This window comes from Panicum hallii, chromosome 4 (genome assembly GCF_002211085.1).
Source record: "Panicum hallii strain FIL2 chromosome 4, PHallii_v3.1, whole genome shotgun sequence".
NCBI lineage: Eukaryota > Viridiplantae > Streptophyta > Magnoliopsida > Poales > Poaceae > Panicum > Panicum hallii.
This window is the reverse complement of record NC_038045.1, coordinates 759,829-779,820: the sequence shown is the minus strand read 5'-3', so window position 1 is coordinate 779,820 and position 19,992 is coordinate 759,829. Positions and strand designations below refer to the sequence as shown.

General features: G+C 53.1%; 3 protein-coding genes, 1 non-coding gene and 1 pseudogene across 4 annotated transcripts; 3 read left to right on the top strand and 2 right to left on the bottom strand.

The window, feature by feature from the left end:
- Window positions 1-61: 61 nt before the first annotated feature.
- Window positions 62-2,638, bottom strand: LOC112891013 (annotated as a pseudogene).
- Window positions 2,639-5,129: 2,491 nt separating this feature from the next.
- Window positions 5,130-6,150, top strand: LOC112889052 (expansin-A29-like). Its single transcript, XM_025955531.1, has 2 exons — window positions 5,130-5,292; window positions 5,398-6,150. The coding sequence occupies exons 1-2, from the start codon at window positions 5,130-5,132 to the stop codon at window positions 6,030-6,032; spliced, it is 798 nt and encodes a 265-aa protein (XP_025811316.1). The 3' UTR covers window positions 6,033-6,150.
- Window positions 6,151-7,216: 1,066 nt separating this feature from the next.
- TRNAA-AGC lies at window positions 7,217-7,289 on the top strand. Its single transcript has one exon. It is a non-coding gene; the product is annotated as a tRNA-Ala (tRNA).
- Window positions 7,290-7,659: 370 nt separating this feature from the next.
- Window positions 7,660-9,673, bottom strand: LOC112890026 (putative UPF0496 protein 2). The gene is made up of 2 exons (XM_025956852.1): window positions 9,514-9,673; window positions 7,660-8,986 (listed from the first exon to the last, which is right to left on the bottom strand). Exons 1-2 carry the CDS (start codon window positions 9,569-9,571, stop codon window positions 7,800-7,802), a joined length of 1,245 nt encoding a protein of 414 aa, XP_025812637.1. The 5' UTR covers window positions 9,572-9,673; the 3' UTR covers window positions 7,660-7,799.
- Window positions 9,674-13,036: 3,363 nt separating this feature from the next.
- On the top strand, window positions 13,037-13,823 carry LOC112891047 (basic blue protein-like). The gene is made up of 2 exons (XM_025957944.1): window positions 13,037-13,326; window positions 13,434-13,823. Exons 1-2 carry the CDS (start codon window positions 13,131-13,133, stop codon window positions 13,778-13,780), a joined length of 543 nt encoding a protein of 180 aa, XP_025813729.1. The 5' UTR covers window positions 13,037-13,130; the 3' UTR covers window positions 13,781-13,823.
- Window positions 13,824-19,992: the final 6,169 nt, after the last annotated feature.

Genomic DNA, 19,992 nt, shown 5'->3' with positions numbered 1-19,992 from the left:
ATGATTTTTTTTTCTGAAGAAATTGTCATGCGAACAACACTGTCCGTCATGCCTTGTTTCTTCAGCACTTGGGCATGTCCGGAGGAGGCCGCATCATCTTGGCTTCAGGGGCCTTGCCGTCTTTCACGATGAACACGGTGTCCATTCCCCACACGACGTGGCGATCGAGGTGGCAGTGCATGAACCACACCCCTGAATGAGCAAGCAGAAGCAGCACAAAAATCACCAACTCCGTTTCACAATGCAAGCCCATGGCACAAAATTCAGAGAAATGGTTGGTTACTCACCAGGTTTTTTGCGCGGAAGCGGATCGCCGCCCAACCGCCCTTGGGCACGGCCACCGTGTTCTGCCGCGGCGGGTCGACCAGGTTGTAGCCGGCGGGGTCCCTGCCCTCGTCGAAGTTGCCGAGCCCTCGCCCCACCACGTAGAAGCTGAACCCGTGCAGGTGCATGGGGTGGCTCTCCGTGCCCAGCACCGTCGTGTCCTGGAACACCACCTCCACGGCGGCGCCGTGCTCCATTACCTTCACCCTGGTGCCCCGTTCCATGAACGGGCCGACGAGCCCCGCCGCCGGGATCCCCGGGTCGGTGAAGTTGAAGAGGGACGGGGAGCCGTCGGGGAAGTCCGCGTCGTACACGCCGCGGGCGGAGCCGCCGCGGTAGTAGGCGCCGAGGATGTCGACGGCGGCGGGGTTCTGGAAGCTCACGTTGTTGAGGCTCGCCCTCGCGGTCGCCGCGGGGGCCGCTGCACGCCGCGTTCGGCGCGACACAGGGGATCAGGTTCACGGCCATCGTCACGAGCATGCGCTCGTCAGCGCGCGCCGGCACGTCCACCGGGTGGGCCTCGCTGGCTAGGGACCGCAGCCGCGCCGTGTACACCTCGGCCGCGGCCGCGTCGTCGACGGCCGGCAGCGTAGCGGGGAACGCCGGCGGACCGCGCCGCGCGGCGGGCGGAGCGTCCGCGTACTCCACGACGGCCGTGGCGGTGCTGTTGTTGAAGTCGACGTTGGTGTTGGAGGCGAACGTCCGCGCGGCCATGTAGTACCGCCCGCCGTCACCGGGGGCGCGGTCGGCGCGGAGGAGCGCGTCGACGGTCTGGCCCGACGCGACCATGAGGTGGTCGGCGGCGAACGGCTTGGCGTAGCGGGCGTCGGTGGCGACCACGGTGAGGCGGTGACCGGCGACGGCGAAGAACATGTCGTTGGTGAGCCCGGCGTTGATCACCCGGAGCAGGTACGTCTTGCCGCGCTCCACGCGCACCCTGACGGTGCCGGGCTTGGAGCACGGGAACAGGTCGCCGGGCTCGCCGTTGATGTTGGTGGCGTCCGAAGGCTTGACGTCGCGGCCGGTCCGCACCGCGTCCTCCAGGAGCTGGTTCGCGTCGTCGTTCCGCCACCACTCGCCTGCAGTGCATGCAGATTGGAGATTGTTGAGATCAATCAGAACAACGCGTTGCATTGCGTTGCGGATTGCACGATAGATCAATCGTATCCTAGCTAGGACCGCACCGAGGATGATCGGTGTCATCTCCTCCATTGCAGATTGCACGAAGGGGAAGGCGGTGCCGTGCTTGGGGAGGATGACGATGGCGCCGTGGACGGTGGCGCGGTCGAAGCCGGTGTGGGCGTGCCACCAGAGCGTGCCCTCTTCCTGGGAGAGGATGACGCGGTAGGCGAAGGCGGCGCCGGGCTGGATGGGGCACTGCGTGACGTACTCCGGCCCGTCGGACCACGGGTTCCGCGGCTGGTCCACGCCGTGCCTGCACGATGAGCATCATCAGGTTCGTGCACGAGCGTAGACGCCATGAAGGATTATCGACTGCTAGCTTGCTCATGTCTGGAAGTACCAGTGGATGGTGATGTTCTTGTCGCCATGGTTGCGGACGTTGACGACGACGACGTCGCGCCTGAGCGCGCGGATGGTCGGCCCGGGGAACTGCCCGTTCACGGTCAGGATGCTCCTCTGCCGGCACAGCCTGGTGACGTTCACCTTCCTTATCTGCCAAGCAAAATACAGTAACAACCACGCGTCTTTCTTAACAGAAAATCCAGCAGATTAAATACCATACATTCTGAATATACAGCAGTACGCGTCGTTCTTAGCGGAAAAATCTAGCAGATCAAATACCATTTATTGCCAAATTAATGATTTGCATTTCCGTGTAGCACAGGGCGTTCATGATGAAATGCACAGCAATATGAATACGAATCTAGTATGAATGCAAATATTTGGACAAAGATCTAGTTAAAATTCATAATGGTTTGGCTAATCTAAACAGCAACAGCTGAAAGCCTGAAACCATCGATGAGCTAGCCGAGGAGGACCGATCGAACAGAACCTGACGGCCGAAAACGCCAGCAGAAATGCAGGATACTTACGAGGAACTGGTAGTGATGAACCCTGGAGCCCTGCGCGGCCGGGCCGAGTGCAGCAACTCCAAGGGCCAAGAACACGCCCAGCTGAAGGAACCGGAGCAGCACGGCAGGTGTTCCGGCTGCAGAACCCATCGCCAGGGGTCGCCGGATTTGGTGTTCGATCGACGGGAACGAAATGGGGTAATCGATCTCTGATTTTTTTTTGTTCATATATGTACTACTATGAAACTATAAATGCTGCCAAGAAAATTTGGGAAGTATTTAATGGGAGATCTTTTTACTATACTCGGGAGGATCTTAGTCAAAATACTGAGTTCTTTTTTTTTTTCAAAATGTAGTTGTAGACACGTGCTCCTCACCCTTGTGAACGCATCAAAGCACACTACACGCGTAGGAGTATCTACGTGAGGCTGGGTTGTCGGATCTTGAGATTGATACACTCACCACATATGTCCATTGTCAGCAGATACGATTGCTTGGTTCTTAATTTAACTATTCCAAAATTATTCACTCCCATGTCATAAATAGAGCAACTAATCACTCCCTCCAGTCATGAATAAGTAACATTTTAGAGTTATTTTAAGTCAACTTCCAAATGGTTGCATGTTACTTTTCTATAAATTTAGTCAAATTTAGAACAATTTAATCTAGGACGAACCAGAATGCCTTGTATTCCAGTACGGAGGGAGAAGAAAGATAATATGTGCGGTGGACTTGAACCAACTATGTAGTAACCAAAGTCAGCGCAGGGCTTGAAGTACAATAGGTACGGTACGGTTGAAGAAAACAACGGCTGACTGGACTACAAATCACTGAAGGAACAGCATGAGCTCGTTAGCTTAGGTGACGGTCTATCTGCTGGCCCAAGTCACCTCCTTCTGATTGGCCTGCTAAGCCTAGGCGCCGCAATTTCTCCGCCACAAGCCTAGTCACTCCATCACTGTCCACACTTCGGTTGATTCCCTCGCAGGATTGTTCTAGCTTGTGCAGAGCCAGGAATACATTTCCATTTTCTAAAAATAAAAATCTAACGGCTACTGTTTCATGTAATTTTTTTAATTATTTTATTCTTCTGAGATTCAGTGAAGTTCCACTGAAGGATTTGGTCCTGATCGATGTGGAACAATTTGTCAGTCTGATATTTGGTTAAGAGTACCTGTATAGTACATCCAAATCATTCACTGAAAAGCTAGGATCCAGGAGCCCCAAATGTGAAAATGGGATAACTTGGCGGCTGCATTTCCACGCATGTGCCTCAGCGCCCTCATTTCTCATCGGTACAGAAATATATATAAAAAAACAGACCTTGAGTTTGTTTGGACCCGAGGCATATGCAAAACTTGATAAGGTAATCTTATCTCAACATGCCAAAAGCTGCATCTCACTCAACCTGTTTCGTTTGGGTACCAGATTAATCCAGCACGTAGCGGGGCCGTGCAATCATTGTGCGCGGATCGTCGTCGTCCAAGCTACATTGCTTAGGCAACGGGCGTGCATATGCAGTGGAGATCAGTTGCTGTCTCGACACTGAATTTGTTGTGTGATCTCAGGTCAAATGTTACTAGTGCAGTGAAGTCAATCGCAAAAGCCTGAACCTCACTCGACCCAAAGTCTTACTTCGTCAAGCAAAGCAAGGAAGAAGATGGGCCTTTTTTTTGATATTTCAGACATTTTCAGCAATCACAAAATCAGGACAATCTCCTGTCAGTAAAGAGATGTAACTGAAGTGACTGAACAGTGAACAAGCAGCCTTCACTGCAACTGAAAGTCTGAATCAACCACACCACACCAATTCAATCTCTTCTTCTGCATGCGGATCAGAACTCGGAAGGGAAGGCATTTCATGTCACCAGAAAAAGAAACGAGAAATTGTTAGAGTAATGAATGCAATCCGCCAACCGACCGATCTTGTTTGGAGCTTGTCGAATTGCGGTGGCTGCAGGGGCGCAGAGCTCCGGATGGGGATCCATGTGCGCCGCTCCCGCTCCATGGTCAGGTTCAGCTTCACGTCTATCCCTTGCTCGTCTCGTCTCGGATTGGCCATGTGCCTCGCCTCCCTTCCCTTCTGTGTCCTGCTGCACAGGCCACTCCATGCCGCTACCGCCGCAGGACCGCACAGCACGTATCCGCGCCCGAGTCTCTGGTGGCTTCGTGGCAGATGCAGAGCGGTGGCTGTGAACCCTGAACTGAACACGATCACGCCAGAGCAGAGCAGAGAGCAGCGAAGGGCAGGGTCGGCGCAGGCATGGCTTTTCCGGAGGGGCTACCTGCGAAAACACCTCACGGATCCCCTGTTCTCCGGCGAGCAGAACATGGGATGGGCGGGCCAACCCTTGACGCACATGTCCCAGCTCCGTCCATTGCCTTACCGCTCTACTCTACTCTTGAGTCTTGGCATGGCATGGCATCAGAGACGAAGGCGAGACGACGCAGGGGCACGCACATGCCGTAGCTTCCTCCGTACACGCTGTCGTTAGCTTTGCCGCCGCGCAAGTCACGGTGCGGCACCTCGCACAGTTGCAGGCCTGCAGCCACATCACATGCACGTGCCGCCCATCCCGCGTGCGCGCCTCGTGCCCCAGCAATATAAGCACGGCCGCCCGCGGCACAGCCCGCATGCTCGTGCTCAGCAGCTGCAGTTGCACGGATCACCGCTAGAGCTTAGCTTAGCTTCATTGCCGGCCGACGCCGCCGTGCACCGCCGGCGTGCAGACAGAGCAGAGCAGAGCACGGTCGCGACAGGATTCGAGAACGATGGCCCGCGTCTACAACAAGCGCCTCGCGGCCTCGGCCGTTGCGCTGGTGGTGGTCGCCTGCGCGCTGGCCGCCGCCTCGACGGCCGGAGCGCTCGCGCCGTCCGGCTGGAGCAAGGGCACCGCCACGTTCTACGGTGGCAGCGACGCCTCCGGCACCATGGGTACGTACGACGTTCGGTTCGGTCGCCTTCAATTTACAAAAGCTCGTGTCCATCCAAAGGTTCCATCTTTTTCTTCTCCATCGTGACATGGACGCGGCGCTGCAGGCGGCGCGTGCGGGTACGGGAACCTGTACACGCAGGGCTACGGGACGCGGAACGCGGCGCTGAGCACGGCGCTGTTCAACGACGGCGCGTCGTGCGGGCGTTGCTTCAAGCTCACCTGCGACGCGCGCGCGGACCCGCAGTGGTGCCGCCGGGGCACCTCCGTCACCATCACGGCGACCAACTTCTGCCCGCCCAACTACGCGCTGCCCTCTGACGACGGCGGGTGGTGCAACCCGCCGCGGCAGCACTTCGACATGGCGCAGCCGGCGTGGGAGAGGATCGGCATCTACCGCGGCGGGATCGTGCCCGTGCTCTTCCAGCGCGTGCCCTGCAGGCGCCACGGCGGGGTGCGGTTCACGGTGGCCGGCCGGGACTACTTCGAGCTGGTGCTGCCAACCAACGTGGCGGCCGCCGGCGCGGTGCGGGCCATGGAGGTGCGGGGCACGCGCACGGCCGGGTGGCTGACCATGTCGCGGAACTGGGGCGCCAACTGGCAATCGCTGGCTTACCTCAACGGGCAGGGGCTCTCGTTCCGGGTCACCACCGACGACGGGCAGACCATCGAGTTCGCCGACGTCGTGCCGCCGTCGTGGACGTTCGGGCTGACGTACGCGAGCAGGCTGCAGTTCAAGTAGATTACAAGCTGATGAATGTGATGGGCCGGCCGAGCTATTATAGGTCGGCAGTGGCGTGCTTTCTGGTGGTCTGTTAGCTGCCCGCCCACGCACGCGTAATGTCTCGGCCCAGCCAGAATCTCTCTGCTTGTAATATCAGCGTCGCCGGCCTTTTTGGTTCTTCAACAAGCCGCTTTCGCCTTCTTGGCTTCTTGTGTGTAATCTTGCGTATCCATGGTAACGAACTTGGGAGTATTTATATGTACGTGTGCCCTTTGAGGTGATAGAATTCGGGGATGCCTAAAGCTGCGATTGGAACTCATTCAATCGCAGCTGTGCCCCCGCTTCGCCCTCCGGCCACAATCCTGACGGCGTCGTTGTCTCCGATCCACATCCGCCACCTACTTCCACCCGGCGACGTCGAGCTCCCTCACTCTAGACCCGGCCCACCGATTATCCCCCGACCGTCGGCGACCCCGCCGCTGCGCCACGCCGCCCTCGCAACCTGTCTCCGCCACCGGATTTCTCTACCCCACTCCCTCTTCTAAAGTCGCCGGTGGCCACTGAACCCCGGCAACTCGACACCCCGAAGTTCCGAACTCCGGCCACTGCTGCCCTCAACGAGAAAGATGAACGGAAGCGGCGGCGGCCTTCTGCGACGCGACGCCATCCACCCGTGCGCGATGAATAGATTTGTCATAGAATTCCCGATCAAATACTTGGACATTCGAGTGTTAATATACAGGCTACCGAAAACAGACATAGAACCACCGGTTGACTCTAAAAGGTCGTAAGATAGTCTCGAATACAATCTACTAGGCTATTACACTCTAAATGTGGTAACATTTCGGAATGCTCGACTGGCGAGGAATAGTATAGGGTTCACAGGTAAGATAGCCATGTGATCAAGTGTGACAAAAGATGCCATTAAGGAATGACAGTGTTGGATCATGGCAGGAATATTGATTTGTAAGCATTTTGTTTTATCAAATGGCTGGTTTTATTTTATCCTCGGTAGCAGGTCATTCTTTCTATTTCCTTCCAGTGTACCTTTCTCGTGTGATTAGTGTGAGGTCACCTGTGTTGTAAAAACTCTTGATCCTTCTTAATGAAAGGCCTACCTAGGTAAGTTCTTAAAAGGTGTTTAGGTGGCTTAATGAATATACAGAAAATAGATCAATGATAATAATCCCCACATCACGAAAGGGGATGTAGCTCAGATGGTAGAGCGCTCGCTTAGCATGCGAGAGGTACGGGGATCGATACCCCGCATCTCCATTTGTCTTTTTTTTCGCTTCTTCCTGAATCCCTGTGTTTTTCCAACTGTCGCTGCAGAAGGTCGCAGCAATTCAGTTGCTCATTGGCGTTCCTTTTTGTTTTGTGCAAACTGCAGTGTAACACCTAACTTCAGTTAGATATGCGACAGGTTGCAAATGTTTGGAGATCAGGAGCTAGCAGCTTCGCACTTGAAATTTCAAAAACCATGCAGGATGCAACTGCAATTCAGATTTCTAACCTTATACTTTGCTATGCCGTCAGAACAAGTTCAGAAAGCAAACGCAAGGAAAACTATTTGTATATGATCGAGGTAGTTGTTTCTACTCTATATACACAACTTCCACGAAAAAAACTCGTGCACTACTGCACATACAAAAGAATCAATCACTCTGAATTGTTATTCACATCTCTACTCTACAATCATATGAACAGTGATCACATAGTTAACAGATCAATCGACAGACTAATGGTCTGTTTCTTTTTCTCTTTCTCTCAACAGTCAACGTCAGGTTAGTTTTGGGACGGCGTCGCCTCCAGCGACGGCAAGCCTCCCGTCATCTCGTGCGCCACCATCCTCCTGCTGCGGTTGATGGTGATGAGGCAGAGGCAGACGTGCTCCTCCAGCTCCTCCAGCTGCGCCCTCAGGTCCTCCTCGCACTCCGCCTCCTCCCTCGCCACCTCCTGCAGCAGCGGCCGCTCGCCGCGCCCGCGCACCGCGATGCGCGCCACGTCCCGCCCGTGCTCCAGCTCGTCGTGCGCGCGCCGCACCATGCGGCTCACCGTGTCCAGGTCCCGCCCCACGATGTACGCGCCGCGCGCCGCCGCGTCCACCGCCGCCCCCGCGCGCTCGTAGTGCCGCTCGCTCACCCGCTCCGCCGCCCACCGCACGGCCGTGGCCGGGCTCGCGCCCACGGCCGCCGCCGCCGCGCCGACGCCCACAACGGCGTGCGCCGCAAACACCGCGGCGGCCACCACGGCGCCCGCGCACGCCGCCACGAGCGCCGCCGCCGCCGTGCCCCGCGCCACGCGCACCGCCCGGGCGAGCCTCCGGAGCCGGCGCTGCGCCGCGGCCAGGCGCTTGGCGAGCGGGCCGCACCGCTCGTGCACCTCGTGGAACCCGGTCAGGCACCCCGGTGAGAGAGGGTTGTCGAGGCGGACGTGCTCCGCGATCGCGTCCCTCGCGGCAGAGATGTCGCCGCCGCCGTCCAGCCGCGCGAGCAGCTGGCGTAGCGTGAGGTGGTGGCGCCGCGCCGCGCCGATGGCGGTGAGCAGCGCGGAGAATGCCTCGCAGGCCTCCTGCGTCACGTCGAAGTACTCGATCAGCAGGGTCTCCACGCGGCGGCGCCGTCGCCGCAGCTGGCGACCGCCCCGTCCCCGCCCCCGAACGAGCACCTCGGGGCTCGGCTCCAACACGAAGTCATCAAGAACTGTGTACGAGCAGGACTGCTCCAAGGCGGCCGCCGTGTCGGTGTCGTCGTCGTCATGGCGCGAGTAGTCCTTGGCGCTGGACTTGGACGATGATTGCTTGAAGGAGAAGGTCTGACTGAGGTGGCGGTGCGCGTGCGACCAGAGGTCGAGGAAAGACTTGGACTTGAAGGCGCTGTCGTACTCCTCGTCGACGTCGAGGGGGCTGCGCGGCGGCAGCCTCGCCGGAGTGCTGGAAGGGGTGGAGCTGCTCCTCTCCATGGCGTCATCAGCTGCGTTGCATCGATCGAGTCCGAGTAGGAGGTGAGATGATATAAGAGCAACAAGCACGTCACAAGCAACGCAATGAGGCAAAGCAAGGCAACGTGTGGTATATATGGACAGCAAGAGAAGGCGTCAAGAAATGGTTTTGAGACCTCGCTTTTTCTTAGCAAAGGATGCCGTTGCTTCACATACAAGCGGGAGTAGCAAGCTACTGTAGATAGCTAGCTATTATGACATTGACATCAAGTTTGCAGATGGGGCTCAACAAGGAAAACATGCTTATTCAACTCTTTGGCAAATTACAGAATATTAGCTATCACAAGACTAAATATTATTAGCTATCACAAAACATGCTAGAAATTAAACCATTCTACAGTTCATAGCCAATGTGTGCATTTTGCTATATAGTTTGGTAAAGGAAAAACAACATTGCTAAGAGAACAATCAACTTCGTAAAAAAGAACAAATAAAGTTTGCAAGATATTAACACACAAGAAATTAATTGCAAGACATATATGGTCATATAGAAACTTACTAGTTTCGATCCTAAAAATGGATCTAGGTGACGATGAAGGTGACGGCGATGACCTCATTTTGAGGCACTCACTCAAAAGAACAAAACTTCTGTCAGTCTAACCTCTCAATAGTTCAACATAGCTCACAAGTATGATTGGGAGAGCACCAAGAGTAATCTTGGTGACTTTGAAAACGGAACTTGAAATTTTCATATGGCTTTGTGATCTCCCTCTTATATAGATAGGGATGAGTCCATGAATGTAGTGAGAGAGAGAAAGAGGAGCTCTTGCAAGGCAAGAAACAAAACTCACAAGCGACCAATAGAGAGGTGGCTTCTTTCTGGAACAGACTCAAGGAAAACGATAGAGCAACACGGCACAAGAGACACGGAAGCACATAACATTCCCACCAGGCCACCCACATATGTGGCTAATACTCCACCGCGCCTTGGTACATATCTTTTGAGCAATTGACAAATGTAAAAAATAGTAAATTAATGTGTGAATACATAAAAAAGACACAAAATATGTGGATGGATAAATGAAGATTGTTGGCTAGTATTTTCCTTTTTGCCCCCTTACTTCTCGTTCACGATAAGAAACAAATGTATATGCGGGCATACAAACTAGCGGCATCGGTTGAGTAGACGCAAGACGACGGTCTAAAATGTTCTAACTCGTGGTCTCAAAGGGAAACTAAGTTACGTGGCACCGGTCATGTTTATCTGTTCTGCGATCATAACTTATCGGTAAGCATTATGCATGTACACGCAACGGCTAGCAAATGAACAGCTTGCGGCTGTATACGAGGCTATGAAGCCATATATACAAACATTCCAAGTTTGGAACGAAAACATGTGAAGTAGGCGAGTACAAGCCCTGGCATTACTGATAACAATGGATCTGGAGCTATACTTCACTACTAGATATTTTGTTAGCTCAATGGCTAGGATGAAATGTTGTTAAACCTTGTTGATATATTAGAGAGGTTTGAACAGGGACAGTCTCGGCCGAAATCCATATTAATCGCTATATATACAAACTAATGTTTTTATCATATGGTTTATATTGTTTGTGAAAGTAAGAGTATACAATAACATCTAGAGCAGTCATTATTGTAGCTGGCTGCGCATTAAGGTCCTTGTAGAGTGGTCGGGGAAGTTGCGTTGGGTGGACCTAAGAGTAAGGCATGGGGTGGGACGCGCGAGATCTGATGGGCCAGCGCGCGCTGTCAGGTGGAGCCAGGATGGGATCTCCATCTCCTCTCACGGAGGAAGGCCCTGCCCTGGCCTCCTCCTGGTTTCCTTCCGGCATTGGCGGGCGTCGAGAGGATGTTGGCCGGACGAGGCGTGGCTCCGTCCACGCGTAGTGGCGGAGGATCATATGATATGATATCGCCGGATCCCGTGTCTGGCTCCTTGCTGCCGCGCAAACTGGTGGCTCAGGTGCCTGCATCGTCGTCGTCCAGCCCAGTCCAGCACCATTGTTGGAAAGCAAGCTTGGCAAGCACCGCACGCCCACGCAACCGTGGCTGCCTGCCGGCCTGCCTACTGGAGTGCTTAATTACCCTAATTAATGTAACTGCATGCCTAGCTTCTTGCATGGCATCGCATAGACTGCCAACTAACAACTTGTTTAGCTCGTTAACCCCTGACTGATACTGCTGTTAGTTGCTCACCGCACCGGCCGGCGTGCGCGTCTACGTCTTAAACCAGTTACTAATTACCACCCGATTTAATTTTTCTCGCTCCAAGTCACATGCCTATGCCCTCAAGGCAAGAAAAATACTACCAGGATATATTGGCCATCTATATATGCGCTGGTTAATGGCAGGTTACATCATGTACCTGCAAGCGAGATCGGGGAGTTGATGGTGCTAGCAGTTCTCTTTTTCAGAAACAGGCATAAAACAAGATTTTTTTTTTTCAGTCTGCCTCCGCGTATAGATAGATGTGTGGCTATAATATATATCGAGGATTTTTTTTAACTTTTAGAAACATGGAGTTAAACTTTTGTCATTTTTCGAAGATGCAGTTAAAATTTTCTAACTTTAATTTGCCATTGACTTAAGTCTGAATTCTCTATTATTTCTAAAACAAGCAATTAATGATTTCTTGGTCCATCAATCGGAATTCTAATCGAAACCGGATAAATCAGTCGGAATACTAATCGGAACCCAGACAGATCGATTGGAATCCCAATTGAAATCCGGACAATCAATATCTCACGTGGTCATGGCACGGTCTGTATACGGAGTGAAAGAGAACAAAGTTGGTAGTCTCACATAAGTTCGGGTAAAATTTATATTACCCGTAGCAACACACGAGCACTGTGCTAGTAATCATATATATATATATATATAGCATATATATATATATATATATATAGCATGACTGTAATATCATTGATTTTGTAACTGCTTTTCTTTAACCGTGTTCGCATCACATTCGTTTAAACGTCATGGTCAAAGTGTACTGTGGAGATTGACAATACAGATACAACACCAACAGGATAAGTCTATATGTATATACAAATATATACATCTAGTTCATTATTGCTGACTATATAGTCCTTCCTCCCTTTTAAGATATATCATTTTGACTTTTTTAGATATATTACTATCTTCGTCTCAAATTACAATTCGTTTGGGCTTTTATATATATATATATATATATATATATATATATATATTGCTACAAGTCTAGATGTATACTGTGTCCAGATACAAAGCAAAACCTATGTATCTAAAAATACAAAAAGAAATTATAATTTAGAACGGAGGGAGTAGATATCTAGACAAACTTTTCCGTTAATTAGTTCGTATATATTGCTTGCACTCCACTTGGTGCTTTGTTCATAGTTATACTCGATCGATGATCATACCGTATAGGGTGTAGCTGCAATGCAAGGTAGACGGCCGCGAGAGTATACTAGCTAGCTCCATCATCGAACCCCCACCAAGTAGCTTAGCTAAAAACGGAGCTGTAGCTAGCTAGCCGCCATGCATGCAACTGAATCGATCAGTACGTGCACGAGAGATGGTGTATAATAATATCGATCGACGAATATACTTATATATGATGCATGTGGATATTCAATTCATAAAATTAAAAACCCTGCAATGCATGCTCCGCACTGTAGGCATGTGAATATCCACGTCACTGCTGATGAAAGATGTACAAGTTCCTACTCCTTGCGTACAGGCGCAAGAAAGATGAAAGAAAAAAACAAATCAGAGACCACCAGAGAGAACGGCAGGCGATTGGGCTTCAGCCGGCCGGCCCACAATGCAAGGCCCAGGCCCAGGCCGGCCGGCATGCAGTTGATCCACCAAGTGTCTTGCAGCCAGCGAGCACGCTGACCTCGCTCGGACTCTCTCCTCCGTCGCCGTCTCAGCTGTCGCGCGCGGTTCGGCCGGCCAACCAATGCAAGCTCGTCGTGCGCCACCATCGCCCCTCGCTGAACCAGTCAGCTTCTCCAGCGCATCGAAGCGTCCGCCGCCAGCGTCAGTGTCGTCGGGCAGCAACCCAACAAAAAGGCAGGCATTGCGACGATGAGCATCCGATCGATCCCCAACCATCACGAGGCCGGCCAGCTAGCTAACCCCTCGCAATAATCGCCCTGCGTGCACGCAAGCATGCCCGGATCGATGGGCCGCGGCACGGTGGCGCTGGTGGCGCGCGCCCTCGCCGCCGCGCTGCTCCTGTGGCCGTGGCCGCAGCGCGCCGGCGCGGCCGAGTACGTGGTCGGCGACGTCGCCTTCGGCTGGGACTCCGGCGTCAACTACGCCGCCTGGGCGCGGGAGCACGCCTTCGCCGTCGGCGATGTCCTAGGTCAGCAACCACCTGCTGACGAACACTTGCTTGTCGCACGATGGATTGCAACCTTGACTCTCTCTTTCTTTTCTTTTTCTTTTTTTGCAATTTCGATTTTGCTGTAGTTTTCCAGTACGTGAGCTCCCAGCACAACGTGTACGAGGTGAGCGAGGGCACGTACTGGTCCTGCGACACCGGCGGCAACGGCGTGCGCGTCAAGTACACCAGCGGCTACGACAGGGTGGTGCTCGCCGAGGCCAGGACCTACTGGTTCATCTGCGATTTCCCCGACCACTGCCTCGGAGGCATGAAGGTCGCCGTCAACGTCTCGGCCGCCGCCAGCCCGTCGCCAGACGTGCCCCGGCCGTCGGCGGATGGTAGTAACAGTAATGCAGCGTCGCTGGCCGGAGAAGGGCGCCGGGGTTGGGTGGCCTGGGGTCTGGCTCTCGGTGCTGCCGTGTTGATGAATTGACCTGACTCTCTTTGATTTTGCTGCATGGCAATGGCCACTGCAACGGCCACTGCGTTGTCTGATACACGTGGCACGGAGGGCTGTTGCGCTACAATCAGTTGATACAATACAGCACTTGAATCGATTTGAGTACGTACGTACTAGAGAACCGATGGAGACTAGCTCCCGATCGAGAGGCTCCCGGCCCGCTGCCGCCTCACTCCGATTCATCTCCGAGTCCAGCTCCAATCTCTCAAGGCGCTAGGCACCTTGTTCTTTCCTCTACCTCCCTATTTTAATTTTATCTGGATCTGATTTCCCAGTAAGCAATCGAACGATCAATTGGTGTTGATTGTTCGGTGTGCAGCTCCAATCCCCCCCCCCCTGCTAGTCTCTCTCCCTCATCTATCACAAGAAGAATCTATCCTTGCTCACGAGGAGCGAGCGATGTCATCATCTGGCTACGATGACTATGACGGGAGCATGGTGGCGGACGCGTCCCTGCATCCGCCCATCCACGGCTGTATGCCGCCGTCGCTGAAGCTGCTCAGGCACCCGGCCCCCTCCCGCATCCTCCACCACTGCAATGTCGGCCTCCTGCGCTGCCGCGGCCCCAAAGGCGATGGCTTCTACGTCATCGCCTCGCTCCTCTACGCGTCCTTTGTGCCCGGGCGCTACGACCTCTACACATACGACTCTAGGACGGAGGAGTGGGCCACCAAGATGGCCTTGCTGCGCCAGGAGCAGGAGCTTGGCCTGTTGGCCACCCCACCACTCCTCCCATACACCCAACAAGGTGATCACAGTCGGGGGAAAGGCCGGCACCATGGGCTGGGTTGATCTCGGGCGGGGCATCCTCTTCTGCGACGTCCTCAGCCAGGACCACACCGTGCTGCTCTGCTACGTCTCGTTGCTGGCGCCGCTCAACCCCGACAGGAAGCCTCAAGGCGGCCTCAGGAACTCCCGGGACATTGCTGTCATCAATGGTTGCATCAAGTACGTTGAGTTCGACCGGGCTTTGTAGCCAACGGCGACTTCATCGCCGATGATTGAACGGCTGCCACATGGAGCAGGAAGGCCAAGTCTCTGGAGAAGGGTTCATGGCAACCTGACTGCACGGTCCGCGCTTCCCAGATCTCTGCCAGAAAGAAACCGGTGCAATTCGAGTTGCTGCCGAAGCTGGTCGACGATCAAGGCACTCCTCAGCCGACCTTGGAGAGGCTCCACACTCCGCATCCCACGCTCAGCTTGCATCAAGATAATGTTGTCTACTTCATGACTAAGATCCACTACAGAAAGGAATCAAAGCATGGGTGCTTGCTATCGACGCGAAGAAGAAGACACTGCAAGGAGTTGCCGAGTTTGATGCACGAAGAATTCTCGGCATGAGTTTCACATATATCTGCAGCAGCATATCTCAACATCTGCACATGGCTCAGCCAGGTGATTATCCTTTAATTTACCAGCAAATCTCTGATTGTGTGTGTGATTACTTGAAAAGAATTGTCCATGTAGATGTTGCCTGTCACCCGTGTGTATCTAGTTGCTGTCTTATTTAATCGCGCAGATGTTTGCAATCGTGCCTTTGCTTTTTTTTAATAATGTTAGTTCCAACTGAGTGATGGGGCTTGCATTGTCAACTGCTTAAGGACAATATAAAAGATTTGGGTAATGCTTGGGTTGGATGCAATTCACTGACAAAAGTTTTGAGATTTAGTTCTAATTCAGATAATCCTAAAACTTTCCAATGATAATACCTCTCTACCAAAAAGGCCTCTAAAGCTGTTCTCAAGATAAGGGGCATGCAGGGATCCCTGACTAATTGGAGATTCCGGTTGGAAGATGTGATTATACTAGTAATTTGAGATTTAATCCAACTTAGCTGATTAACATATTGTATAGGCAGGACTAAACCCTGTACAGTGCTGGTATAATATAAAATTTAATAAAATACCCAGGAAGGTAACCATGGATATGAATGGTGGAAATGAAAATAACAATGATGTGCTTTGACAGATGAAACGAACCGGATTCCCAAATCGAGAATCCGACTCCCTGTATTATTATGATAGTCCCTGGATCAAGCGCTATCATGTACAAAACTCATTCCAATCGTAATATTATAGTCATACTTCCCATAAGGTCAAACACGGGTTTAATTATTACATAAATCCATAGAATTTGCGGTACAGAATTCATTACAAGCCTCTCGGCTAGAGCAAACAAGCAGAAAATGGAAAGCGGTAGCTAGGATTCTGGCCATCCTTCATCTTGTGAAACCTCCTCCACAAGCAACTCAAGCGTAGCATAGGCTTTAATCGTACCAACCATCATCGTTGGGGTCGAACTCCGGATCGGATCCTATGCATCGTACCAGGCTATCCCCAAGGTATGGGATAGGTTTACGTCACCATCCGAATGCAAGCTTTAAAAGTGGACCACACTATGTGTATAACAAAAGTTCAAGGGATTAAGCTGGGGTTTCCTATGCATGCGCAACACACACACACACATATATATATATATATATATGTATATATATATATAACTTCTTCCAACTTTGAACTCGGGCTCTTCTGGCATTCCGGACTCCCGGTCCAACACACACCTTTCAAAACCATCAAGTTGATGCGAGGACTCCTTCTCCTCACATCTCAACTGCCCCTGGTAGGAAATCATCTCTAGAGGGAGGTAGAAATCATGAGTATCACTGACTAATAAGAGCAACAGAAGAGTAGGGTTGTCCATGACCGAGGATGCGGCTATACATATAGTTTTCATCTTGCAGGGGTTGTACACCTGGACCCACTCGAATTGACACCAGCCGGGGATCAGCCGACTGAGCGACGAGACACCGGTCTACTGAAACAGGACCAGGAGCCACGACACCATCCGGCTTTCCTAGGTCTTAGGCGCATCCTCCTGCAAGAGGTCACCCCGGGACTATGAAGTCTCCCTTGCATCTCGGGGAACGTGAGGTCAGCACCTCATCCCCATGCACCGATACTCGATCCTCCTACCGGCTTGGTATCGCACTTGCTAGCCCCGGACCAGGCTCACCCTCATAATGGGTAACTGGCGTGCACGCTTATTATAGTCCCACTAATTATAGTTACTCTCACCCGATTCTCAATTGCTGAAGCAGGCATCTTCATCATATGCTTCTCCACTGCAATGGTCCGCAACTGCACCCTTTACGGGTGCCCCCAACACCTCAACCAAGTAACAATAAGTTGTACCCGCCACAGATACTCCGTAGGGTGTGCCAAGATACACATCCCAAGTCCTCGATCCATGATCGAGTTAAGTTCGCCCGCTCCCGGCTAAAAGCCCTATTCACTAACTTCTGGAAAGTGTATCTCCACTCACACCAAGACTATCCATCCATTCCCACACATATACAAGGCATTTCATATAATATTACAGTATAATAGGATTGCAAGGAGTACATGTAAATAAATAGGCTATGCATGTTTATCTCTTAGTAACACATCATGAAGCGGTAGCACGTCTAGCAAATAATGCCTAATAGTTAATCAGATCGTAGATGAGCGTGAACTTGGTGGTTCTTGGAAGTCCTCCTGGGCTTCCGGGTGGTCCGGGCCGTCGATCAGCTCCTCGTAGCTAGGTCCTATTTGTAAAAGTGCATAAAAGATGCTAAATAAGACCCAAATCAACACAAAACCTACTCTAATGGGTAGTTCATGATTTTAGAAGAATTGTGGAACTGGTTTCATAATTTTCGGAGGTCCGGTTGATTTATTATGAATTTTCTAAGAAAAAATCTATTTCTGAAATTAATAAAAGAATTTTGAAAAATAAAAACAGTCAACAATGACACATGGCAGCACCGGAGCGTGCCACGTGGCATGCTGACGTCAGCCTGACATCAGCACGGGGGTCAGTACCAGCTGACGTCGGCAATGGGCCCTGCTGACATCAGCGTTGACCGGTCAACATTGACCGTTCAACAGTCAACAGGGTCAGCAGGTCACGGGATCTACTGATTAGTCTCACCTCGAGGCCGACAGGCGAGGTCCAAGTTAGGCTGGGAAAAAGGAAAATAGAACAGGGGCTCGGCTACATTTTTGGGCTGAAAGTGATGGGCCGGCTCAATCTGGCCCATCAACTCGGGTCGGCTCGTGGGCCAGCTCGAGGTTTAGCAGGCTGGCTTGGGCTTCGGCTTCATCACGGGCTGACGTGTATTCGGGCCCGGTAGCACCATGGGCCGTGTTGGGCTGGGCGGCTTCCCCTCCTCCTTCTCCTCCTCTCGCTGACTGGGCGGCCCCACGCGTCGGCCTCAGTAGGATCCGGTGCGGCAAGAATGTGTGCGTGTGTTCGTGTGTGTATAGCGAGTATGTGTGTGCAGACGCATGCGAGGCGCTCGGCAATATGCCGTAGAGGCGCTCGCGGGCGCCAGGCCGCGATGTCGTGGTGGCGTGCGCGGTCACCGTGGCCACGGCGACGGCGGCGGAGGCAGCAGCATGGCAAGGGAAACAGCCGGTGGCAAGGCTCGGCGTGGCAAAAGGGAAACTACCGGTGGCAAGGCTCGGCATGGGTCGGTGTTGGACGCGGTGTCCTGGTCTCCCAGGGTTGCAGCTCGTCGCCGGCGAGGCAGCACGGCGGTGGGTCAAGGCCAGGCTCGAGCTTGGCTGATGGTTTGGGTGTGAACACATGCGCGTGAGTCCTGGCATCCCGGGACCGCGGTGTGGCCGTGCCGTGCACGGGGCACCGGCGTCTCGGGACTGTGGCACGGTGCGGCGGCGAGGAGGCGACGAAGGTGGCAGGAGGCACGGGCGGCATGACGGGCTCCTGCAAAAATGGGGGCACAAGGCCGGGACAGGGGCCAGGGTTCTAGAGGTGAGCTAGGGAAGGCTCATTGATGGTGCCGGCAGCACAAGGGAGATAGGGAGCAGTGGCGAAGCTCACCGATCGAGGCTGGGGCAGACGGTTCTCGAGGTAGTGGAGAGGCGAGGCCGTGGCGAGGCAGAGCAGAGCCGGGCAGCGCGGGGTCGTCGATGTAGTCGATCGGGGCACTGGCTCGGTGAAGACGCTCTTGCGACGGCGGCGGCGTCCTTCTCCCCCGTGCTCTCCTTCTCCTTCCTTTTCCCTCCTTCCTTCTCCTCTCTCTTGATTGCGGCGGCAGTGGAAGAGGAAGACACCGAGGCGGCTAGGGTTTTTGGCGGCGGTCTCGGTGGTTTCTTAAGGAGGCTGCGCTAGGGTTCGCGGCACGGGCCCGGATGTTGAGGGCGGCGATGGGACGGCTGCAGCGCAGAGACGCGTGGCACCATCGCACGGCGTGGTGCGAGCTAGGGTTTGCGGTGTGGGCTCGGTGGCCGACAAGGAAGGCGCGGCGGTTTCGCTCCCATGTCGTGGAGCGAGGACAGGCGAGGCGCGGGTGCGGGGTGACGCAGGCGAAGGGGGCGCGACAGTGATGCAGGCGAAGGGCGCGGCGGTTTCCCTGCCTTGTCGTGGGGCGAAAGCGGAAGCGTCGCGGGGGCGCGGCTGGAGGTGGAAGGGAAAGCTGACAAGGGGGCCCCGCTTGTCAGCTGCCCGGGTGAGGGGTAAAGGGACAAGGCGGAGGCGGCTGGCGGGCTAGGCCATGCTCGCGGGGAAAGGGGGTAAGGTGTTGGGCCGGGCTGTGCTCGTGTGGGCCGGTTTCGGGCTATTGGCCCAAGTTGGTTTAGGGTAGTTAGTATTTGAATTTGAATTTGAATGATCTATTCAAATTTAAATTCCACTCAATTGAATCAAACAAATTAGAAACAACTCAAATAAGATCCAACAGAAATTTTAAATAAGGTAGATTGCAAATAAATCCAAATGACTCTAAAATTACACACTAACAATATCATCCTTAGTTTAATTTCGGTTAAATTTTCTAGGAATTCGGGGTAGGAGAGAATATCCTTGCATTTGATCCTAACTAAGAGCACATACACGAAAAGTTTTTAAAATTCACGATTTTTGCAACCTTAACATTCTACGTAAAATCTGGGATGTTACAACAGAAATAGATCATCCCTGGGTGTTATCGCCTTCTAGAACCGGAGTTGGTCGATAGTTTCTCTTCATAGCATTAGCGGTGATTTTGGTTGGTAGGGCATGGGATGCGCATATGCTATTTGATTGTTTCTGAATCTAATTCTTCCTTCTTACTAAATGCCAGCTGTTTCGTTATGTGCAGCTACACATGGTCACCTGAAACGACCAGGTATGCTGATGTGGCAACC